The sequence below is a fragment of the Paramacrobiotus metropolitanus genome, unplaced genomic scaffold (assembly GCF_019649055.1).
Source record: "Paramacrobiotus metropolitanus isolate TYO unplaced genomic scaffold, Prichtersi_v1.0 Parri_scaffold0000063, whole genome shotgun sequence".
In the NCBI taxonomy this organism is placed as follows: domain Eukaryota; kingdom Metazoa; phylum Tardigrada; class Eutardigrada; order Parachela; family Macrobiotidae; genus Paramacrobiotus; species Paramacrobiotus metropolitanus.
In genome coordinates, this window is record NW_026570283.1 from 455,563 (window position 1) to 479,287 (window position 23,725).

At 41.7% G+C, this 23,725-nt stretch overlaps 4 protein-coding genes across 7 annotated transcripts; 3 read left to right on the plus strand and 1 right to left on the minus strand.

The window, feature by feature from the left end:
• Positions 1 to 3,129: 3,129 nt before the first annotated feature.
• LOC129593737 (uncharacterized) lies at positions 3,130 to 6,999 on the plus strand. The gene is made up of 7 exons (XM_055490189.1): positions 3,130 to 3,233; positions 3,580 to 3,846; positions 4,466 to 4,747; positions 5,241 to 5,479; positions 5,538 to 5,747; positions 6,181 to 6,511; positions 6,603 to 6,999. Exons 2-7 carry the CDS (start codon positions 3,753 to 3,755, stop codon positions 6,626 to 6,628), a joined length of 1,182 nt encoding a protein of 393 aa, XP_055346164.1. The 5' UTR covers positions 3,130 to 3,233; positions 3,580 to 3,752; the 3' UTR covers positions 6,629 to 6,999.
• A 1,776-nt stretch (positions 7,000 to 8,775) lies between these two features.
• On the plus strand, positions 8,776 to 10,112 carry LOC129593740 (UMP-CMP kinase 2-like). Its single transcript, XM_055490192.1, has one exon. The coding sequence runs from the start codon at positions 9,047 to 9,049 to the stop codon at positions 9,731 to 9,733; it is 687 nt and encodes a 228-aa protein (XP_055346167.1). The 5' UTR covers positions 8,776 to 9,046; the 3' UTR covers positions 9,734 to 10,112.
• Positions 10,113 to 10,343: 231 nt separating this feature from the next.
• LOC129593725 (omega-amidase NIT2-like) lies at positions 10,344 to 12,896 on the minus strand. Its single transcript, XM_055490174.1, has 7 exons — positions 12,394 to 12,896; positions 11,997 to 12,117; positions 11,565 to 11,744; positions 11,315 to 11,389; positions 10,940 to 11,117; positions 10,747 to 10,802; positions 10,344 to 10,631 (listed from the first exon to the last, which is right to left on the minus strand). Exons 1-7 carry the CDS (start codon positions 12,589 to 12,591, stop codon positions 10,546 to 10,548), a joined length of 894 nt encoding a protein of 297 aa, XP_055346149.1. The 5' UTR covers positions 12,592 to 12,896; the 3' UTR covers positions 10,344 to 10,545.
• LOC129593722 (uncharacterized) lies at positions 12,497 to 22,710 on the plus strand. 4 transcript variants are annotated; one of them, XM_055490172.1, is made up of 10 exons: positions 12,497 to 13,457; positions 17,273 to 17,574; positions 18,009 to 18,281; positions 18,517 to 18,798; positions 19,300 to 19,566; positions 20,119 to 20,431; positions 20,780 to 20,925; positions 21,038 to 21,137; positions 21,352 to 21,791; positions 21,972 to 22,710. In XM_055490172.1, the coding sequence occupies exons 2-10, from the start codon at positions 17,490 to 17,492 to the stop codon at positions 22,436 to 22,438; spliced, it is 2,373 nt and encodes a 790-aa protein (XP_055346147.1). In that variant the 5' UTR covers positions 12,497 to 13,457; positions 17,273 to 17,489; the 3' UTR covers positions 22,439 to 22,710. The 4 variants fall into 4 exon arrangements, with proteins under 4 accessions (XP_055346147.1, XP_055346145.1, XP_055346148.1 ...); XM_055490170.1 differs by lacking the exon at positions 12,497 to 13,457 and adding an exon at positions 15,034 to 15,419; XM_055490173.1 differs by lacking the exon at positions 12,497 to 13,457 and adding an exon at positions 15,034 to 15,419 and having other exon boundaries at positions 21,975 to 22,710.
• Positions 22,711 to 23,725: the final 1,015 nt, after the last annotated feature.

Consider the following 23,725-nt stretch of genomic DNA (forward strand, 5'->3'; position numbering starts at 1 on the left):
ATGGACTGATTTAGGGGGAATGCTATAGTCTGTACATGGTCTGTACATATACAGTCACTGCAATGCTGTAAAACCAAGCGTAACCGAGTTTTTGATAGGGGGACGGGGACGGATAGGAACTGCAGCATACAGAGCGTGTGTACCAACTTCTTCCGATATACTCTCTCTATGTTGAAGCATCGGGTGAAATCAGAGCGCTCCCCGACCACCGAGCAGAAACTCAGTTACGCTTGCTTTCGGTAAATTTCGGTCTGCTGCAGGGACTGTATACAGACCATGGTCTGTAGCAAAAACGGGTATGTGTATTCTGTAACTAAAAGATACACCATAAGACACGATATAAACTCATACGGTGCTATGCGGTAAATTCATTCAGTAAGAGAGTTAATTATCACTGGCGCAAGGTTACAGATAGGAAGTTTCTGGTTGAAAAATTTGTTGCATGCACCCGTATATCGGTGCCCGCTGTGGTCGGTGCATGTGATAATGATACTAGAGTAGTGCGTGGTCGGTGCAGAGCATAACTGCAAAAATTACGGTTGTAATATGATTTGAACTGTTCAGTCTTCGGTACCTCTTCTGTATGTGTGAAGGAATGATGCTTACCCCATAAGATTCAAATGTTTAACGAAGCTTTTAGACATCTAGAATGCAGTTGTAATAATATCTGTACTGTACGCGTATGATCAGTAATGGGTAACAACGGGATGACACTCACACAGTCCAATGAGTCCATTTTATATTCACGAGAAAAGAATTGACACGTTATTATGAACCACAAAAAGTTAAATGTCAGCAGATTATAAAGCAGAAGTGTGATTACGCAACACCACATCTGCAGACAATTCCTTCAGGCGAGGCGCTTTGCACTCCCACAAGCGCAGAATGCGATCGTCTCCAGCCGTGATGGAAAAACGAAACAGCAGTTGACCTTTGTAATCGGCAAATTCTTGCATAATGCGCTTGATGCAGCGACGCCACGGCTTCGTCACGATGATCACGGTGTTGCCGGCTTCCAGCAAAGCCCGCAGAACTGTGATGCAGTCATCCAAGATGGTCGGGGTAATATCGTGCGTTGTTGGGAATTGGACCGGTCCGTCGCGTTTATAACTAGCTTTGGCGATGACCGGGGCTAAATCCACTTTCTGCGGAGTGCGCCATTCACGCTCCGTCATTCCTTCGGCCAGTGCATCGTTGCGGACAAAACAGTAGCGACAGTCGTTCTCACAACCGAGGGCGGCTGACAGACCATCCACGCACGGTGGGCGGAAGTAGGATTCGTGATCCGGAATAGGCACAGCGGTGCGCTTTGGTTCTTCCAGGGCACACAGTTTGGGACAGATTGTTGCTTCGGTAGCGTGCACGGTTTCAATTGTCGTGGGGCGAATAAGCACGGACATTCTCGGAGGATTTTTGCAGTTTCGAAAACGGACACAACGAAGAGATGACCGCACCGATGCACAAAAAGATGGAAAGAAAGAGGGAAAGAAAGAAAGCTCACTGCAGAATCAGAGTGTACCAAATTAACGAACAGTAGTCACATAACCATCTAAAACATCCTGCATAAGACGGTGGGTCTTATATATAGCGATAGCTGCGGTATATGCGGGGTGGGGTATGGTGACCCTGCTTGTCCGCTAAACTTCTATCTGGCAATTTTATGTGCCATTACTCACTGAATCTAATCTAGTGTCTAATTTGGGGGCTAGATCCTTTCTTTGCCAATGTCAAATTCTTCTTGCATAGTGCCTTATGATAAAATATGATATCATTGTGACATAATAATGGCCGACTTAGCCTTGCAGCTGCGACAGCGTTGACATCTGAATAATCATGGTTATTCAGGACTGACGTAAGTACATACTAATTTATTTTGTCGTCAACTGTCACCTGCAAGATTTAGTCAAAGGAATGGTGTGACAGTGTCAGCATTCCAGGCTTTTCCAGCTACATATATAATTGTAAAGAAAGAAAATGGATGGAGACATTCAGGCCCGTATTTAGCTTTTTGGAAGGGGGGTGCGCAAAACCTCGCGCCAGCTGCGCCAGTAGGGAAATGGCCGAAAATTTCAGGAAAATCGTAGAAAAGTGGCTCCAAAAAGCCACTTTTCTACGCTTTTCTCTTGTAATTTTCGTTGCGCCAGTCGCATTTTCTTGCGCCAGCGACAGCTCCCGGCACACCTTTTTCCCGTTTTCTCCCTCCGGAGTGCGCCCCTTAAAGACGGGCCTGGAGATACGAGTGGGTTGTTACTTATTACGAACGTTGGTGCAAAATCGCACAGTACAACGCATCATTGACAGCCTCAAAAGCCTTTCCCGCTTGCAACGCGTTTGCAGCCAGAAGAGTTTCCTTGTGCTGTAAAGGGACGCAATTTGACAATTTCCGGTCAACGGACGATCTTTGCGGCGCGAGTTCTCAGTTACGCTACACACTGGAACTTAGGTTTGCGCAGGTTTGCAAAAGCGTTCAGAGTCTGAACATTTTGAAACATTAAATTTAATTCCGTTTCTATTTAATTTAATTTTATTGAGCTTGTCAAATTTCGGTCACGTCAAACGCACGCACATCCAGGAAGTGCGCAAACCCGTAAAGACAAGAACTTCTTTTCTGGTTACGTCAAGCTCTAGCGCGCGTTCAGTTCAGCACAGAAATAAGAAATTAATACATGAATAAAAAAGCTTACCCTCGGTAAGGAATATTTCGAAAAGGAACAAACACCTAACATTTCCTGATTAACGAAGCAATCAAAGACGAAAGTACTTACGTACTGTCAGGGACTCAGGGTGCCGTGAGCGCCGGTGAGCGAGGGTGTCACGGTACTTAAACTTGGAAAACTCAAAACCCAAATAGGGATAAAAGCAACAGTAAGTAACATAAAGGTAGCTCTCGTCCGTGAGTTTTGTGTGGAAGTTCGGAGTGGCGCCAGCACTACCCTACGTACTGCGGCCATATTTCATTCGGCGCTTCTCAAAGGAACTTGTGAGTGGCGTCTGTCGGAGTATGTCGGAGCCATGGGAGGTAGGTGACTGCCTGACTGGGATTGAAGCAGTATAGAAGGTCCTCAGGTAGCCTTTACTGGAACCGAAAAGCGTTAACGGTTTTTATTCTTACCTTTGTAGTCAGTACGAGTACGATACTATTAAAAATAATTATTTCGCGAATATTACGAATTGTCAGGTATTCACTATTCACCTTTCAATTTTCAAGTGCTTGCCATTTTACTATTTGAGCAGTAAGTACTTTTTGTTTGTGCTGTACGTTAATTTTGATTACACTGTAAATTATATACATAGATACATCATACTCGTACATACAGTTTTTAATTTTTATAACGACAAGCACTACTAATACTTACGTTATTATTTACTGTTCCATACTTACTGCTGAGCTGTGTTGCATAGCTTGAATTTCTCGACATTTTCCCGTATTTTTGAATTGTGATCACGAGCATCAACCAGAGTTTCTGAATTTTCCCTGACGTGACGAGCTGTAAACTCTGCTAGAGAGTATAGGGTGTACCCGGCCGTCCCAAGACTCCAACGCGTCCACTCTTCAACTAACGTTTTATCTTGACAAAGGTTCTTGGTATCCCCACCCCACGTTGCGTGCGCCATCAGGAATCCTGTTGAAATATGCGCGGTACCGCCACCCACGGACTGTTGATCCCGGACGCCGCAGAGGATCTGCAAAATGATCGGGGAAACGGCAACGCGACCGACCAACTTCCCTCACCGAGGACGAAGACGCCAGTATGATGCGCTTTATCAAATATTTGAAACCCATCTGCTGGAACTGGAAACTGCGGACCTTCACACACTTTTTGACACATTTCGCTAAGGATATTGGTGCGTATTGGTTGTGATAGTAGGCGTTTTCAGTTGTGTGGCATAAAAAAAGGTTGCGCGAGTTGACTGACGGTGACTGTAAATATTCCGTGGTTTGAACGAATTTGTTGGTGCTTGGTTTTCTCGCTTTTGTGGTTTCCTTCAGTGACGCTCTTCTTACTTGCATGAGTTTCCTGAAATTTCTCCCTCCTTTACAAAATTTCCTACCCGGATAGACTGGCCTTGTGCTTCTCTTCGAGCAGCTTGAAATGTGCTTTTCCTAATATCTGTTTTTTCCACTTTGGAAATGGTTTTATTTTGCCACTGCACTATGAAAGGAAATAATTTAATGGAATGACTGCATAATTAAAGAAGAACTTCGTAGATTACTGTACATTAATTTTCAAAGAAAATTAATCCTATAAAAAATGTATTAAATTTCAAAGAAAATTTTTTGTACCTTTGATACTTGGCATCATAACCGCGGAATCGGATTAGAATTCTAATTAGAATGAACGCGCACGAAGTCGGATGCGACATGCTGTTTCGTTTCCACGCTCCCTTGCTGAAAATCCTCATTTGCTGCTGTGCTGCAGTCTGAACGTTGTGATTCTATCGCTGGGTCTGCTACTGTCTGTAGGGGTGCGTGTACCGTTGACATCGGCATGGCGAGCACAATTCCTCGATTCCCACGAAGACGAAATTCCTCCGCGCATTGCGCCGATTCTGCAGCTGAAAGCGGGCAGACTTCCCGAACCAGTTACCCAGCAGGAATTCTTCTCGGTTGTGGAGGAGGTATACCGCGAACTGAACGTGGGTGATAAGCCAGAGTCCATCTGGAATTTCGATACTACCAGTGTCATGCTGCCCGAACCGCAGAAGAAAGTGACAAAGAAGCGGAAGCATACGGCTGGAGACGAGGGTAAAAATTTTTCTGCACAGGATGCCGTTTAATTACTGTGCTATTCAGACACGACACTCAACGTTAGAATGCTTCAGCGTAATATAATTTTATACCGATACGTGGCTAACTGATTTTCAATACACAAGTAGAAGTACAGATTTTTCAGGTATAGTATTTTTATGTCTGTGTAATAGCAGAAGCAAAAATCAGTAGTGGCAAACACTTTTGACTTGTAATTTGTAAAAGACATTTTCTTTTGACAACAGACAACTTCTTTTGACAGCTTCTTTTGACAATAGAACAGGTACCCTACTCGTATAGTAAAGCAGGTAACAGTAACTTGCTTTTAGTAAGTACTCTTCTATTGCAACAGTCGAACATGGAAAAGTCAACCTAATTTGACAACCGGCAAAAGCCTATGGTGAATGTAACCTGGTTACTTGTCTGATGTTACAACAAACAATATTATTAAGAATGCTCAATAAATGTGCGTCATTTTTTACATTTGCAGACGATGCCCCAAAAGAAGAGCCGACCAGCGTTTTGTACGCCGTTTCAGCCGCCGGCGAACACACTCCCGCCACCATTCTCTTTCGTGGCGTCCGCATTGCCGGCGAGTGGAAATCCATGCTGACTGACACGGATACAGAACGTGTTCAGTTGATGGTGAATAGTTACGGGGAGTTCGACTATCCCAGCGCACACAAGTGGCTAAAAAATATTCTCATGCGCAGCGCCCTGCCGCGACCGGTGAGGATCCCTGGAAAGCGTAATGATCTTCCTTTTGATACCGTGCTTGTTGTTATAGCTGGTCCTTTTCATGGATCCTCTATACAGCCATCTGGACAATTATGAGTTTATCAAGCAAGCCTTCGATGATAATATTCACTTGATCTGCATTCCTCCCAAGGTGCCCACGCTCAAACTGCCGCTGGGACTGACGGTTATGCCGCTGTTGAAGGATAAGTGGTATGAGGATCTGGATGAATTGCAGCTCGCTTCAACGCCTCGTAATCCGGTTGGTAGTCTTAGTACACTGTATTTTTCGTCGGAATATATATGCTGCATTTACCTTTGACAAATGACAATGCTTAATCCGTTCCGTGACTTGATGCTTTAGTGATCCTTTCCCTGTTATTCACCTGTCACATGTAGTTTACCGTATTACTTTCAGTAGTTTTTACTTGATTAGTTTTAGTAGCATTATTTGCCACACTCCGGCAGATGCAGTTCTATTATTGTGGCACACACAGCTTCTAATTTGTTCGCACTTACTCTTGCAGTACTTATAAAACATCGCCCACCGAATGTGCCACTCTTTTGGGTCTTATAAAAGTGGATTTGATGTGATGGGCAATATATTGTATTTCCAACATAAATTTCCCAGTTTTTTCTACTAAAATTATGGTCAACTGTTTACAGTTGCTTGAACGAATTTTCTGTTGTGACAGTTGTCGCGGGCCCAGATAGTCAACGCCTTGATGCCGGCCGATACGGAGGCCTTGCAGGAAGAGAATATCAAGGCGGGTTTCGCTCGCTGTGGGCTGTTTCCCTGGAATCCCCATGCGGCGACCATTGAGGCTCAGAGAGCAGACGAGGCAGAAGCCAACGCGGAAGGCCCATCGGAAGTGGATAAGGTCGGCAGAGAATCCGATGATTTCGATATGCCGCCCTTATCGCCCCGCCAACAGGAAGCCGTCAATCAGGCGTTTGCTGTATTCGCCCAGGCCGGTGTCAGCCTGAAAAGAGCGAAACGTCTCCTGCGCAATATGAATGTTCCCGGTAAGTAGGAATGTAATATTTTTTGTTTCTTCTCACACTGCATTGGTTGTACTACACTGTACAAGAGTTACTTAATGAGCCGCCGTTTCAGGGTTTGCTACTGTGAAGGATGAATGAAAGTGTGGAGAGGAGACCTCATCTGCATGGAAGAAAGTTGTTGTTGTTTTGTTTGCTCAGGTGTTACCCGAATTTTCCCAGGAAGTGGGATTTCTTCTTTATTGATATTCGTTTAAATTTCTTGTGCTTTGCTGTTTTCTCCTGCACGCATTACAGATTTATGTTTGGCTGTACTTGTAACTGCATGACAACATTGGCACTTGCTACTGATTGAATTTGTTTGTTTCTGTTTCTGGTTTTAATCGTTATAGTAGTTCAGTGGTATGTAGTGTGGTACATACTACTTGTATTATTGTCATATAATATTTGAACCATTATTATAGCTTGGTTTTAGCAGCGCTTCTAAGGAAGTTACACGCTGAATGATTAATACAAAGACTATTTCGAATTAATTACTTTCATTGAATAAACTCAATGAAATCACGTACAGGTACAAAGGAGTAATACGCTCAATGGTTTCTCTTTTTAGCAGGTATTATCCGTAGCGCCGCGTAAGTTTTGACTATACTGCATATGGCTGGGACTTGGAACTGGTCGTCCTTGATTTGCCGTCCCATAAACACGTAAACATTCATAAAATTATAGAAATTCTCGGAATTACAAAAATGCAGTGAGGTTATACCTAAACTCTTCATATGTATTGTATATGAAACTGCAAATGTGTATATTGAAAGACAAACCAAGCGCAGGATATCTAACCAAAAACTTTTTGAATCCCAGTTATCCATCTTATCGATTCCCTTGAATTACTGTACCATATTTTTGATACTGAGCAGATTATGCGGCTTCCAGAACAGACTCGAACATGTCCACCTGCTCCATAAGCTGCGGTATCTGTACTTGCTGGTAAAATTGACGTGCGTATGCTGGATTAAAAAGTAATGCTGAAAACATTGGAAATCATTGGTGTAAATATGCACAATCAGCACAAAAAACAGAGATAAGTGGTGAAAAAAGTATGTGAAATTCAATTTTAATTCATTTAAATTTTAATTCAACGCAACCACATTTTTCGAAAATTAACTGGTAGTACTTTGTTGTTTGGAACAACGACTGGTAATCAGCAGTTACATTACTATATGCCAACTCAAAAAGAGCTCTACCGATCATAAAACCATGGTCTGTATACAGTCCCTGCAGCAGACCGAAATTTACCGAAAGCAAGCGTAACTGAGTTTCTGCTCGGTGGTCGGGGAGCGCTCTGATTTCACCCGATGCTTCAACATAGAGAGAGTATATCGGAAGAAGTTGGTACACACGCTCTGTATGCTGCAGTTCCTATCCGTCCCCGTCCCCCTATCAAAAACTCGGTTACGCTTGGTTTTACAGCATTGCAGTGACTGTATATGTACAGACCATGATAAAACTGATGAAACTCATGTAGATGGCCGGATCAAACAACACCGGCTTCCCATCCGCCGCTATGGCACGAAAGGTAATTAACGCAACGTACGATACAGTGTACTCTGTAGTCTGTAATATATCTACCTTATAACAAACATATCATCAAAAAAATGTGAATCACAAAAAATACGGTAGTTCTCAAATAATATCTTATTCTACAAAAACAAAATTACTTCAACCAAAACAAAAGTATTTCAACCATCGACTAGCTAGACAAAGTCACAAAAGTAGTCACTCGTACTTATACTGTACTTAATCTAGTAGTACGTTAAAATTATTAATTAGTAATAAGTTAATAACTATCAATAAGATGACGCAAAAAATTACAAGTATAGACATAACGGTTCAACGTTATGCTTGTAAATTGTAATTTTCTGCGGCATCTTTACTTATTATTCGTTCGCGTCCGTGAAGTTGGAAGAAACATGTACAGCATGCACAAAAATGGTCACTAATTTTAGTTTTTAGAACTTTATAGTCCTTATTATAAACCAATAACAATAGCAGCGTTTAAATATCGACCATACGATAGTGACGTCAGAACGGTCAGTACCAAATTTCGTCCGGCGTGATCAGGATCAGGCGAACATATGCGCTTAATTTAATGTGAAGCGTCACGTTGGGAAGGCGAACACTAAAAGAAAAATGTTGACCCACATCAAAATGCAGAGTTTGTGTTGCCGCGACACTTGGCAACCCTCAACTCGCCATAAGTAAAGTCGAAAACATTGGCATGTTCTTCACGGTTGCTGCTTGATGGCGTACTGTATAAATTATTTCGAAAATATTGTGATTTCATTAACAGCAAAATTTTTGGAGATGGACGATGGTCACACTTGCAAATGTTATTTTGCCGTTATTGTACAGTATTGCTATCGGAAAAATTTTGCCTTTACGGTAGCCGCTTACTGCTTGGCAGGAAATTTCGTGGATTTCTTTTGAATACCAGCTCGTATCTCTTGTGAGAGCAGTAACGTTACATCTGTCGTACTCGTTTCTGGTCGATTCATAAGAATGAAACGCTTGCGGATACGTCTTGTCTGTGACATTCTCAAAGCTTCAAGCCAACGACCCTCTTCTCTTTCCCGCAGCGTCGTTATCCCCTCGAACTCACGGAATCTCTCGTCCTCAACGAACGACATCCAAAGCTTCCCCTTCGGTTGCCGCGGCCGCACTGTCACACCGAGCAGTCTCATGGAAAAGTGCAACGTCATCTTCGTCCTAGGCGCACCGGGATCCGGCAAAAGCACCCTCTGCTCGCAGCTGGCCGCCTACCTCGACTATCAGCACCTCTCCGCCGGCGAACTGATCCGCCAGGAAGCTGGCAATCCGCTGTCCCCGCACGGGAAGACGGTGGCGGAGGCCATCCGGGTTCCTGGGGCGTTTGTTCCGGCCGAGATCACCGTGGATCTTCTGCAGCGGGCCATGCAGAGCTCCAGCAGGAAAGAGTTCCTGATCGATGCGTTCCCGGTGAATATGGCCAATCTGCAGGCGTGGAACGCCAAGATGGCCAGTGCGGCGGAGATCCCGTGCGTGCTGTTCCTGGAGGTGCCCATGCGGCTGGCCACGGAGCGCTGTTTGGGCAGGAAGCGCGGGGATGATACGGCGTTGGGACTGGAGATAGCGCTGGAAGTCGTACATGGACCAAACGCGGCCCGATGGTCGAGTTCTACAAAGAGAAGGGCCTCCTGCGCACCGTAGACGGCAGTCAGTCGCCCGAACAGGTGCTCGAAGCCACGAAGCGGATGCTGCCCGTTAAGGGGAAGGACACCGAGCCCGATAGGTCCAAATGGGGTGGATAAAGTGTTGGGTTGTTTTTCTTTGTAGAAGTACGAGTATAGTTTCTTTTTTATATGCATATGCTGTTCGCATTCTAGAATACGGTGCCTGATTGATTGATTGTGGGAGATGACTGCAGGCTATAGCTTCTCATTTAATTGATACTTCTTGTTGATGTTTTTATTTGCCAGAACTGACAGTTGCACTTCGAATGCGAACTATGCGATATCTAGAAATTTCCTATGAGTTTATTGACTTATGTTGAACTGTTGATTACATTCCCGCGGCTAATAAAATTTTGCATGCACTGTGTAGTAATGCTGATTATCTACTTCCTACGGTTCGGGAAATGCACAGGATTCACGTGGACCAGTGAAGTTGCTGAAGCATCTTATCTGAACTACTCCGTAATCATTGAACTACATTAATACTCGTCCAACGAATTGCTCTTGCATTGTAGTATATTGTACTGCGTATAAATGATTAGAGTATTGTGGAATTTGAAGAAGGGCATTTCTGTAATGTTCTTAATTTTTATGTCTGCTACATGCAGAAGGTTTTTTAGTTGTATAACCAGCTATAGTAACGGCAAAACGGCACCGGGAATATCTTATTCAAAACATATCTGACCAATGCCGGTGGCGAGTTGCCATAAAATAAAGAACTCGAATACAATGGAGCGCAAGGTGCAAAAAGCACCATATAAAATTGCTTAAAATCAGGAACTGGATCAATTATTGGTTAATATTTCGATAGCAGTCTGTTCGTCGCTGCTTTGCCAAAGGGATTTGTTGACGGGCATTGCGAACTGCGTCTAAATCTATGAACCGCAAAAAATCTTATTAATAATCATTTTATACAGCTAGATTAACAATATCGTTATAATTATCTTCGCATATAGTATATGGATGATGGATCTACTGTACTTTGCCTACCCAGTACTTGTCGTAATATGCTTTCCTTTTCATCGGCTTCCGCGATAACATCGGCCCTGGAATAGTGCTGCAGCTTTGTAATCTTATTACTCGTACAAAGATGCATGGCTACTAGAGATGGCAGAGGTATTTTAAAATCAGTATATGATTGTTATGTCGTTTGGGAATACGCTTTCCGTACGTTTGACCCTACCATGGACCAATCAGCGCACTGTGGCCCCACACGGGATAAGCGGACGCGTCGTGGCGCGCTGGTGCGGCGCCGACAACGTAAATCTGATTGTCTAAGGCTCTGGCTTGTAATGCCAGCTTCCAGTGTGCTTTTCCCGTAACCATTTCAAAAGCGGAGGGGTACACGATCATGTGACAACCTGTAAGAACAACGGGTCAATTTTTCAAAGGGAAAAATTATAAAATGAATCACTTGCTTATACAGGCGCGGAGGAATGCAAGCCAACAATGGTACAGGCATTACAACGTGAACGTTCTTGTTAAAAGCGTACAACTGCGTACTACAAAAGCATAATATTTTTAACTGATACAAGTACTCATTTAATATTTACTATACCCTGCAAAGCATATGCAGTGGCCATTTCCGGAAAGCGTACATCGTGGCATACACCCAGCCCGACTTTCCATTCTCCTGGCGTAAAAAAACACGTGTTTCAGGAAAAAGCATTCGTACGTTCATTTCTGAATGGTGCATACAAGCAGAATTACTGTGAATTTAAAATTGGTAATATTGGTGAAAAGAAATAACGACTTTACTGCTTTTTATTATGAGTGGACGGATTATTAATTTTTATGATCAATGTTACCAGCTTGAAAGGTCGTAAAGGATGATCCGGATGCGAACACATCGGATTCACAATAGCGCCCACCAGGAAGATCTGCATCAAACATGTGCATCTTGCGATGTTTGGCGACAATTTTTCCATTGGGGTCGAACACAACGCAAGTGTTATAAATGAGTTTCCCGTCCACTTCAGGAATTGATCCTAAAATTAGGCGGTACAACACTTATGGTAGAATCAAATCTAATTGCACATTACATTTGCATTATTGCGCAGGTTTTAATCGTAAGGCCTTTTTCCCCACTGAATATTGGTACGAGTATGGAAAAATTTTCGTAAACTGTCGGTTAAAGATTTGAAGGTACAGACTTCAGTCACTGGGGGTATGTTAATTCGATCAAGTATCAAAATTAACTGACATCACGAGCACACAACACAGTTACAATACCGCGATACCGGCAATCACATAAATCCCAAATAGATCGGCGATTTTGCCAATGGCATCGGTAGTCGGCCCAGGTATATGTTCGGCATTTTCAGCAATTTTTCCGAAATCATAGGGAGAATTAAAAAACTCCTGCAAGAAACGCCGCTCGATCGGAAATACTGCGTTCGACTTTTTCTGTATCTACGTACTTCCAGATTGAAACTGCCATAATTGATAAACTACAGCCAAAATATTGTTATCGTTTAAGAGGCATATCACGTTGTAGATGTGGTAAAAGAACATGGATATATATCTCACAACGAACCCTGTGCTGCAGCCTGCAGAGCGGCTGACAATGAGTACTGTATAATCAAATCAAATATAATGCAAAGAAACAAAAGAAGCATATGAAGTCTTTGCACCCACAGGCAAAACGATTAGGGTATTCGAAAACAAATCTGAGCGAGATGTTCGCTGTCCATTAACAATATCAGCGACCATTGCATCTGGCGAAGATACAGCCTGCTTAATCAAGTCCGCTGCAAGGGTTAAGTTGGTTCCCTTATGATAGGATATTTGCATTTGGATAACTATCAACCGCAGCTCCGATGTCGATGCCGACATTGTTCCTACTTTCTGTATAAACACAGAATTTACCGCGAGGCAGTAATATCCACTATCCACAATATTTCAATGCCGCTATGATAAGCTCGCTCAGGATACTCCGTAGACATGAATTTAGGGTCTCGCAAAACAGCAGAGCATCTATACGGTCTGCATGTTTATCACTATAAAATCAGATGACTTTATTTTTATACAATCAGATGACTGTCTTGTCTATGTTGTGGAAATTTTTAATGCGTTTCAGAATGTGCGATCACTGCGACGTCAAGATGAAGCCGCATGCCATCGCTACTGCAGCGGTGCTATATCGTGTACCAACCGGTACCGTGTACCGGTACTTACTATAGTGTGACTGTGTGAGGCTATTGCTTGGCTTTATTTTGTCGATCATAGCTCGTTATACTGGTACTTAACTTTCCTGCTCTTTTTTTGGTGTCTTTAAGACTTACATCGGGGAAAATGTCCGTGTTGGTTCATCCAAAAACATCATGTGGCGCTTCTGCTCCATCAACAATTTGCCCAAAATTGTGTGTGAATGAAACGCCCCAGCGTACCGCTGTGCCTATTCCGTGAATGAATGAATCCTACTTCCGCCCACCGTGCGTGGATGGTCTGTCAGCCGCCCTCGGTTGTGAGAACGACTGTCGCTACTGTTTTGTCCGCAACGATGCACTGGCCGAAGGAATGACGGAGCGTGAATGGCGCACTCCGCAGAAAGTGGATTTAGCCCCGGTCATCGCCAAAGCCAGTTATAAACGCGACGGACCGGTCCAGTTCCCGGAAACGAAGAAACACGTTGCCCAGTTTGAAGATCTATTTTCAAAAAGCGTTTCTCGTTCGACCAGACTTTCTAACAGATGTCACGAGTGAGCAGACTTTAGAATATAATTATGTACAGAGTACTCAGTAGATACAGTAGTGGTGGACGAATAGCAACTTTATATGAACAGGAAATTTGTTGAGAATTATCTTCGATACTGTCTCAACTTGGCTGAGTTACCCTGTGCACAATGACTGTTGGTAATTCTAGGGAACTATAGCAGTCATTTTATTTGCTCTAGTTTGTATAATCGCTATTTAAGTTTCAGTTCTATAAATTACTTACATTGCATGTTCCAGTTTGAAACGAGATTTGTATTGCAGAAAAAAGCAGCATTAACTTATCGAACACCGATCTACTATAAGTAAAATTAAATGTAAGTATTTTTCTACAGCCTGCTCTGCTATGCTAGTTGTAAATAACACGTGAATTAGCGTAAACTGACTCTACAGCCTCGGATAACACCTTACATACGCTTCAATGTTCTGCAGACATTTACTTACATAATCTGCATAAAACGCTTGATTAATGCAGTTGCATAACTTGTATCTGTAGATTGTCGCTGCATGATCTCCTGCTGTATAACGAAGACAGTACTAATGGTTACAACACTTCTGGTTGCTGTCTAGTAGCTCGAGTCTTACGATAAGTGAAATGAGCAGATGTCGATATTTTTGACTTTGTGTATTTCAAACAAGAAACCAGCTTCACAAAAAAATTAATCGCCACTGAAAGTATTGCATGAAACTGACCATGTGAATAATTCGCCATCATGAGAAGGGTCAGTGTAACCGTCAAAACCTTAACATTGCCCATCAGACACCAGTGAAAGTATTTTGTCTGTGAGCATAATTTCCTTAGGGCGAAATCAATGCCTTATGAGCAATAACAAAATACGTCAATGTCCGAACATTAAATTTTCTCACATAAAATTTAAACGATCGTCAAACTGCGCATCAACATTAACGATTCATGGGTTGGATCTAGGTCATTGTCACCGGTAACATTGGAACACGTGTGTTAAGACCAAAACATACGTACAGCAAGATCTTGTTCACTCGCCAGAAATTTGCGGTATTGTTAATGTTAATTAAATTTGTAAATTCAGCTGTAATAATACATACCGGTAATCAAGTGTTTTCATTTGATGATAGACATTGCACTTGCCTAGAAAAATCGCATTCCTATTGATTTATGGCCAACTAAAATTCAAAATTCTGTTGGTGTGCATTGCGCTAGTATATTGCATATTGCAGGGATATATTACATTCTACGTATATCTTAAACCTAGAGTAGTCAGGAAACATTCGAATACAAAAAACCTTATGCACTTCACTTATGCACCCATAATCGTACCGAATTTATGTTGATAGAGCAGAAAATATAAGTGAATGGTTGGCTGGATGTTTAATTATTATTACTGCAGTATTCCACCAACAAAACTGTCAGCGGACTTACCAGCGGAAAATGTTTTGTGAAATCCAAGCTATTCGTAGCTTGCAACCAACTCTACAGTGAACCGGAAATGACCAAAACAGCAGTGCAGTACAAAAGGCGGACGATGTGCGTTTTTTCACTGTGTACTGAGCACGCATGAACGGATTAATAGCCAAGCGCCGGGTATCATTAGCCAATTATCAGCGAAGCAGTGTTACGTTTGTCCAACTTGTCACCTTCGCATTCGGTAGCATTCTAAACGTTACACAGCGTAACTTGTGTCCAGTTGAGCGATCATTTCAGATGATGTACTGGTAGACGCTTGATTTCTTTGACGACCAGTGTTTGCGCTAATCAGTTATCATCCGAAACACTTTACCGGCACGTGTGGCCGTTTTCACATCCACTGCAGCTGACCCGTACCATAAATCTACATTACATGTTACAATTTGCTGCTTTTTATCGGTATTTTTGTGCATTTTTATTTTTTAGTTATTTTGCAAACAATCACAAATCGTAAATTATACAAGCCTCTTCGAAAATGGCAGACGCAACATAAGTCGCACAAGACGTAAGTGGTTAGCGCTACTGGAATTATTTTTTTACTAAAGACTTGTACAGTGTGCTTCTTTTCTGTTTACACGAACAATAAGGTATCTATAGTTGTAGTCTTTTACTACGTAGTTCCGTAAAAACGTGATAGTTTTTCATGATTTAAATTTAAATATAAATGTACACAAAAGGGCAAACAATATAACACAAAATGAACTATGAATGATTGACTGTTGCTGTCATGATTTGTATCTGCGCTCAATGAATAAGTGTTAAGACGATGTTAATAATACTGAAATTGTGATTAAAAATATTGTTAATTTGAGCTTAGTAAGGATGTGTTTCAAACCATTGTATGAACACATTTCTTCTGTAGAAGTACTGCAATAATTATTACGCGTCTTTTGGACATGCGCTCGTTTAATGTGAATTGGTTACTTATAATTATTCCTTTGAAATGGTTATCATAACTCGTGTCGTGCTCGAAGTCTAGGGTAGTCCTAATTTATGAAATAGTTGGAGTCTGTTGTTTAGCTTCAATTTTTGGTGAAACGCAAGGGCACGAACCATTACTCTAATATAGCTATTACTCTGTTTTACTCCATTATAATTTTGTTCATTTTATCTTTAGATTTTTTCTATCTGTCGTTTCGAACTGTTTCATTAATTATAGGCAAATGATCTTCATGATCTCGCGTTTCGGTGCTGTTTGATTTTGGTAAATCATATTTCCATTTTTCGTTTCAAGAAGTCAATTTTCCGAAACATTTAACGGTTTGTAAAGAGCAAAAACTATTGTGAAATCGTTTTTTGTTGCGATGACCAATTACCGCTAATACCGGATATTTTTTGATTGACAACGATGTTGGAAGCCGTTTACGTACTCTTTTGTGTGTATGCAACGTGCACGAGGTGAAGAATTATTGCACTTTCACTGAGCGCCACATCGCTGCATCATTCTGTCGCTATCTTCCATGTCAATGTCCGCGCAGATTCTCACTTGATTCTTGTTGATGCAATCGAAAATTTCACTTTTAGATGTACATACATTTTTCCGGCAATACTGAACAGATTGCCTTACAGTCTGTGGATCTGATCTGTGATTGACGATGTTAATAATACTGAAATTGTGATTAAAAATATTGTTAATTTGAGCTTAGTAAGGATGTGTTTCAAACCATTGTATGAACACATTTCTTCTGTAGAAGTACTGCAATAATTATTACGCGTCTTTTGGACATGCGCTCGTTTAATGTGAATTGGTTACTTATAATTATTCCTTTGAAATGGTTATCATAACTCGTGTCGTGCTCGAAGTCTAGGGTACTAGTCCTAATTTATGAAATAGTTGGAGTCTGTTGTTTAGCTTCAATTTTTGGTGAAACGCAAGGGCACGAACCATTACTCTAATATAGCTATTACTCTGTTTTACTCCATTATAATTTTTTTCATTTTTATCTTTAGATTTTTTCTATCTGTCGTTTCGAACTGTTTCATTAATTATAGGCAAATGATCTTCATGATCTCGCGTTTCGGTGCTGTTTGATTTTGGTAAATCATATTTCCATTTTTCGTTTCAAGAAGTCAATTTTCCGAAGCGTTTAACGGTTTGTAAAGAGCAAAAACTATTGTGAAATCGTTTTTTGTTGCGATGACCAATTACCGCTAATACCGGATATTTTTTGATTGACAACGATGTTGGAAGCCGTTTACGTACTCTTTTGTGTGTATGCAACGTGCACGAGGTGAAGAATTATTGCACTTTCACTGAGCGCCACATCGCTGCATCATTCTGTCGCTATCTTCCATGTCAATGTCCGCGCAGATTCTCACTTGATTCTTGTTGATGCAATCGAAAATTTCACTTTTTAGATGTACATACATTTTTTCCGGCAATACTGAACAGATTGCCTTACAACTGCAATGTGGAAAGAGAATGGATCTGATCTGTGATTGATTCCTTTATTAACGCCGCACCAAAATATTCTACTTACCGGCAAATCATCTTTGAACTGGATTGTTTTCCCGGAAGTATATCGTTCTCGCATTGACTTTTACCAAAGAAATACAAATTTATTGGAGAGTAATTATGGCGGACATGACTGGCCGGCGCAAGCTTGTAGCAGTATTATTGTGGCTCTTTCCTATCCTACATTTTGCTCCCTGGAGCCTCGGTAAGTCACTTCTTAAGACCTTGTTCTGCCTGCCAGAAAAATCTTAGTCTCTGCAACTTGCGATGTTACCTGAGTGTACACAAATTATCAGCCTGCATAAAATTCCGGAAGGATCTGTCTTAATATAAACTAAAGGAAGCAGATTTTGTAAAAACTCTTTGCTAAAATGAACAACAAAACAACCAAATTTATCAACTGCGTTTGATGTCTTAATATTATGTAAACACACTTTGCAATTACAAAGAAAATTAGCCTGAATTAGCATACTCGTAGCGGAGCAACTCTTATACCGTAAATTAGTACCAGAATTCTTCCAAATCACGCCGGAAATTTTTATTATACGTAGCTTTCATTTAGCAGCTTTTATTGGTAATATGTGCAGCAAATTCGTTGGCTAAATATTTATCCACTTCATCGTTTGCTCTTTGCTACAGCAAGAGCGACGGCATGTTCGGATGGACAAATAACGACATTTGAATTGATAACCGGCGCCATTTTCACCAGCGATAAGGGGAAGATTAACAGTTTCCAGACATTTGATCTAAACGAGTGCATCGCCTCCTGTCGGAACAATCCCAGCTGTGCGTCGGCCAATTTCGAAACCGGATTATGCACAACTTCACAGGCCACTGCGGCAGTCAATCCCGAAAGCCTCCGCACCGATGACTTCCCGGTGTTCCCTAATTATCTGGAAAAACTCTGTCTTCGTATGTCGTCGCGTTTAACAAAGAAGAAAATAAATAGCCGTTTTGGTTTATTTGGAGATTGTACTATACGCTTTAACTGATTCTACTTATTTTATTTTATAGATTATGTATATATGTTCAGATACAGTCAGCTGACTGTATTTGCTTTCGTGGAGCGAAATAGTTGAATAAATTGCGTGAATGAATGTTATCTCCCTTTGTTTAAGCGCCTAAATTCATTTATGTCGCTTTTCAGAAGCACCGAGTGATTCTTGTGCGAAAGATTGGAGTTTCCAGGGCGTAATTGGATATTACCTGCCGGGTTACGATGTCAAAGTGATTCCTGTGCAACGCAAAGAAGACTGTTTGAATGCCTGTCTGAAGGAAGACAGCTTCCAGTGCTTTTCGGCGGAAATGCGCTACAACAACATGACATGTGCGCTCAGTAATGTCAGCCAGTCGTCGCTACAAGTCAAATTGCAAAAGGTCACCGACCCCACACTCCGCGTCGATTATTTCGAAAACAACTGTGCTTATGGTAAGAATGACATTTACTAAATATATATGGTATATGAGAGTATTTTTGATGAAGTTGGGAGTGGTAAAATAATGTGATGAAAGGACGCTTGATCTCGTTGTTCCACTCCATTGTTTTTGAGACGCATGTGATCACTGACGGAAGTTCAAATTTAAACAGAACAATACAATAAGATTGTGCCCATGCGTCAGATTTGTTATGCCAAACAGTCGAAGTATGAAATTCTGAAAAAGAAATTTCGGTGTATTTGTAATCGCTCATATTTCTCGAATTAGAAAACTTTTTAAAAGTTATTCAGCAGCTGTTATCAATATTATAACTTTATCCAGTTTATTTAACTATTTGTTTCTGCCTCTGAAAAATGATACTGCCGCGCTGTTTATAACGTAGTATGTACTACAGTTAGCTTTCGAAACATTTCACAAAATAAAAAAATACAAAATGGTATTAAGGTACGAGTACAGAGCAAGTGATAAAACTTCTTAGTTCACCGTTCACTAGATCCCCGGATGTACTGCGAGTACAACCGCGTGCGCGGGCGGGTCCTAAAAGCCGCCGACATGGTGCGCAGTAAAGTGGCCAATCTGGAGGAATGCAAAGCTTTGTGCCTGTCGGCCAATTTCTCCTGCAACTACTACCACTACGGCCAGCTGTCGGATGACGAGTGTAGTCTCAGCCATCACACCGCTGCCACCGTCTCCCACATCAACGAGCCCTACGTCTTCAGTGCCGACTTCGTGTCCTACGAGCTGAGGGCGTGCTTTGCGGGTACGTTAACTACAGGTTTCATGCAGTAGAAAAAACACTACACCGGCGCAAAAGGTGTTATTATCGTGTAGCTACGTGCAGCCGGCTTGGAAATTACGCGTGTAACGGCTGTTTGACCTCTGGGTGCGTAAGCACAGCTGCGCATATGTGGTCCGTTGGTGTAACTGTCAGGGCCGGCATTGTGCGATTAATGACGTTTGTCCACGTGTTGAAGTCTAGCTGCCGCTAACGTAATAATTATAAAATATGCCAAACCAGTTATTTTTAACAAGTAAAACAAATTTATTTTGCAGTAATACTTGATAAAATAAGTCTTGCAATACCAAATTGTATTTCAAAAATTGAAAACAAATATTTTTTATGCAAGCTTTGCAGTAACATTTCTTAGAATGTTCTTTTCAAAACCTAGTTACTGCAGTGTTTTTTCTTAGATCTAATGTCCGCAAACTTTAAAATATGAAGCACTTGGTATTATATTATTAGATGTACATACTTAATAAAAAGGATTTGTTAAATGCAGACAAATTTCACAAACTGATTTTTTTTCTGCAGTGGAGTTAATTTGCGAGGCCAAGCGCATGACGGCTCGCATCGACACCAATCGGGTATTCGACGGACTCGTGTATGCCAAGCAGCAGCCCAAAGCCTGTCTGAACGATGTGATCAATTCTACTGAATTTGAATTGAGCATGCCGCTGGACGGCACGCAGTGTAATACGGCCAACAATGGACACGGAAAATATTCCAACTATATCATGATTCAAAATAACGACAAGATCGTCACCTCCAAAGATGTCGGACTCAGTGTATCGTGCGAGTACGACCTTTCCAGTCGGAACGTCACCGGCACTCTTAGTACAAATGGGTAAGCAGTACAAGTGCGCATCAGGTATAAATTTTAGAGCAATTGCAAATCTTATTTATGCATGTACATAATTTTATGTTTAAAACATCACGCTGTACCAGACATGCTCGATTGCTTCTTTGTAAGTGCGTATAGTAGCTTGACTGACATCAGTAACACCTAACATGCATCTACTGTACTGTAGCTGTACTATTTTTCGCAGATAAAGGTGTTTAATAATAATTTTTTTATGATAAGAATATAGTAAACTGTTGAAGCATAAATATTTTCAGTATGATTTACTTTTACCAAAGCATCTGTACTTATAAAAAGTGCGTAATTACATGGTTGTTTTGTTGTATAAATCAGTGCACCAAGCATAACCGAGAACGTCAACTACAAAGTGCCCTCACCCATCGTGCAGATGAGCATTCGTGACCTTAACGGCAATCCAGTCGTGTCGGCCACGGTTGGCGACAAGATCTTTCTGCAGTTCGACTTAGCGGCAGCCGGCTGTACGTGTGCGCAAAAAAGCGCGTTTATACTGTGTATCATTTCGGCCAATTGATCTAATTGGCCATCTCGTTGATTTTATGATCATGCGTTTACGGTTTATCGTCTGTGTAGCTGCGGATATTTACAACATCTTCGTGAAAGACGTCATTGCCGTAGACGGAGCGACTACGGCAGCGGGACGATCCAAGATTAAGATGATTGATTCCAACGGGTAAGAATAAAATTTTATCTGCGAGTATGGAATCAAAATGTTGTTCGCATTTTCAAATTGCATTAATGATACTTTGTAACTTCGAAAGCTAAAATCTGAGACAGCTCTACCAAATCGCTTCGCAATGAATTATTCCATCAACAGTAAAAGAGAAAATGTCTGATTATTTTAGTTTGATTTTCATACGCACGTAATTGTATTTACGGTATTGTAGATGTCCTTCTGATGATATTGTCTTGGGCCCGGTGGAGTCCATCAACGACGGGAAGACCGTGCGTATTCCTATCGAAGCCTTCAAATTTCCCTCCAACGATGAAGTGGAATTCATGGCCATGGTCAAACCCTGCCAACGTCAGTGTGAACCCGCACAGTGCATCGACGAAGCCACGCAGATTGTCTATAACAGCTACGGCCGACGTCGGCGCCGTCGTGACCTCACGACAGACGTCGACACTAGCGACACCGAATGGGTCCGCACCGTTGCTAACAACACTCACGACAACGAATTCCCGAATGTCACTAAAGGGCCGGGAAAAGACAAAGATGTAATGGTCCGTCAACGGATCAATGTCAATGATTTCGCCACCAAAACTAACAAAAATTGTCCGGGCGGGGAGTGTCCCGGAAGTGGTGCGTTATACGCCAGCCTTACAAGTAAGATATCAATAACAATATCGTAGCTTATTGATATTAAGTGCGTCTTATTTTTCATTAAATCTAAATCGGCTTATTTTTCATTAATTTTGTGAGGTGTTTCTGTTTTTTTTGCTGCTGGATAACAATCTACAGTATATTTAATTTGTTCTGTAATCAGTTTTCTTCGTGTGCTTATAGCAGCCGGCAATAGTGGCAAACTGGTCATGGACAGTACCGGCATCGTCTGCATCCACAAACTAGCCATCGCCGTGGGCGCCTCCGTCGTGCTCCTCATCCAGGTCGTTTCAGCCGTGGCACTAGCCTTCATCTGCCAACGCTACCGCACCCAACGCACATCCCGTTTCAAAGCAAGCCTGGACATTTCCGCCCCCGTTAACCACCATCCCAACCCGGCCTCTACGATCACTTCCGGGAAGAGTAGCCGGGTACAGGCGTATCCGGAACGTCAGCAGCGACTGGAGGTCCCGCTCAGCAGCGGCAGCAGTGATGGGCGTAGTGAGGCGGGAACACCCGGATGCTCTTCGGTGGCCGGGTACGAGACTTTCCCACACCAGGACCGGGATCGCGATGAGGGCGGCAGCACGCAGGTGGTGCTCAATAGGAAGAGTATGCATACGGAATTTGACAGTGGTCATTGTGCGTAACTGGACGCATGACCTTTGATGTTAATTATTAGCGTTGTGCTATTGTTTCCCCTTGTTGCCTGTTATAATTTTTATTCCTATTAAGTTTGCTGTTTTCTGGGTTCAGTTTTGTTGTATGGGTGAGATTTCGCGATCTGCTAAACATTAGATTTGCAGCGGATGACGTTCATGATTATCAAAAGCTTTTTTGCCGACAAAATTCTTTGTACTGTACTGGACTAAAGAAATATTTCGCTCCATTGAATTTAAAAAACGAAAAGATAATAAAATAACTGCAGACCCTGAAAAGTGACACAAAAATTAAATTGGCTTATCTTACCATGTCAAAATAACAATACTCGACAATACATAATCGAAATGCAGCCTTTACAAGTTATAGCAGAACACAGGCACGACATATTGCAGAAAGCACAGAAACATTACGTCGTTCTTTTGTTTCCCGGAGTTGTGTGTAAAGGCTGCCTCATAGTTCACCGAAAACGGCAGTTTCGACTAAAAGGTGTCCAAATTTCGAATAACTATGAGGACACCATTCCCCGACTCTCCGTCCCATTTTTACGGATGACTATGAGGGGGCATGATCGTGTTGAAACCGAAACGTCGAAATTCGTGGTTTCGACGACTTCGGTGTAGGAGAGGATGGCTCCTCCCTAATACAGTCTCCGTTTTTTTTCGCCCAATCATACGTTGGCCCAAGCGGCCACTGCCCAGTGTGCCCACCTGGACGCCCCGATTATTAATGCACTTATATATCATGTACCTATACATATAGATATGTACTAATTATTACTTAAATGATAAATGCACTCTTACACAACCCCCTTTTTGTTAAACAGACATTTTAATTACTAAAATAATTACATCTGTACGTACAGTACATTTTTCCATATATTGTAAGTTTGTACTTTGTAGTACATATTATACATGGTTTTCCATCTGTGAGCCGTTTGGAAAGTTTACGTAAGTTTAACATCGGCTTATTAAATTGTAGCAAAATGCCTCGTCAAACATTAGCAGTATAAAAAAATTAATACCGAATAACTCGGAATTCAGAGCAGCTGTGTGAAACACTGCAAGGCATTTTGGGATAATAATAAATATGGAAAGCTACTAATGAGGTATCTTGTGCCAAAAAATTACCGTGAGTGGGTAGATTGCCAAACTGAAAGTTTATGAAAAATTTAGTTTCTCAGATTTGACAAATTATACAGTATAAAGTGCATAATTACTTGTTACCAAATAATACGTACGATAATACTCGGCTTGCCATAAGCCTAATGCCGGCTT

Excerpts from the sequence above, each read along its gene's own strand:
- LOC129593740 (XM_055490192.1), top strand. The coding sequence starts at position 9,047 with ATGAAACGCTTGCGGATACGTCTTGTCTGTGACATTCTCAAAGCTTCA.
- LOC129593722 (XM_055490172.1), top strand. The coding sequence starts at position 17,490 with ATGGCGGACATGACTGGCCGGCGCAAGCTTGTAGCAGTATTATTGTGG. Across the intron at positions 20,432-20,779 it reads GGCACTCTTAGTACAAATGG|TGCACCAAGCATAACCGAGA; the intron begins GTAAGCAGTACA and ends TGTATAAATCAG. Across the intron at positions 20,926-21,037 it reads CGACTTAGCGGCAGCCGGCT|CTGCGGATATTTACAACATC; the intron begins GTACGTGTGCGC and ends TCGTCTGTGTAG.
- LOC129593737 (XM_055490189.1), top strand. The coding sequence starts at position 3,753 with ATGATGCGCTTTATCAAATATTTGAAACCCATCTGCTGGAACTGGAAA. Across the intron at positions 3,847-4,465 it reads ACATTTCGCTAAGGATATTG|GGGTGCGTGTACCGTTGACA; the intron begins GTGCGTATTGGT and ends TACTGTCTGTAG. Across the intron at positions 5,480-5,537 it reads GCAGCGCCCTGCCGCGACCG|CTGGTCCTTTTCATGGATCC; the intron begins GTGAGGATCCCT and ends TTGTTGTTATAG.
- LOC129593725 (XM_055490174.1), bottom strand. The coding sequence starts at position 12,591 with ATGTCGGCATCGACATCGGAGCTGCGGTTGATAGTTATCCAAATGCAA. Across the intron at positions 12,118-12,393 it reads ATACCCTAATCGTTTTGCCT|GAGTTTTTTAATTCTCCCTA; the intron begins GTGGGTGCAAAG and ends CGTTTCTTGCAG. Across the intron at positions 11,745-11,996 it reads TGGGATTTATGTGATTGCCG|GATCAATTCCTGAAGTGGAC; the intron begins GTATCGCGGTAT and ends GCCTAATTTTAG.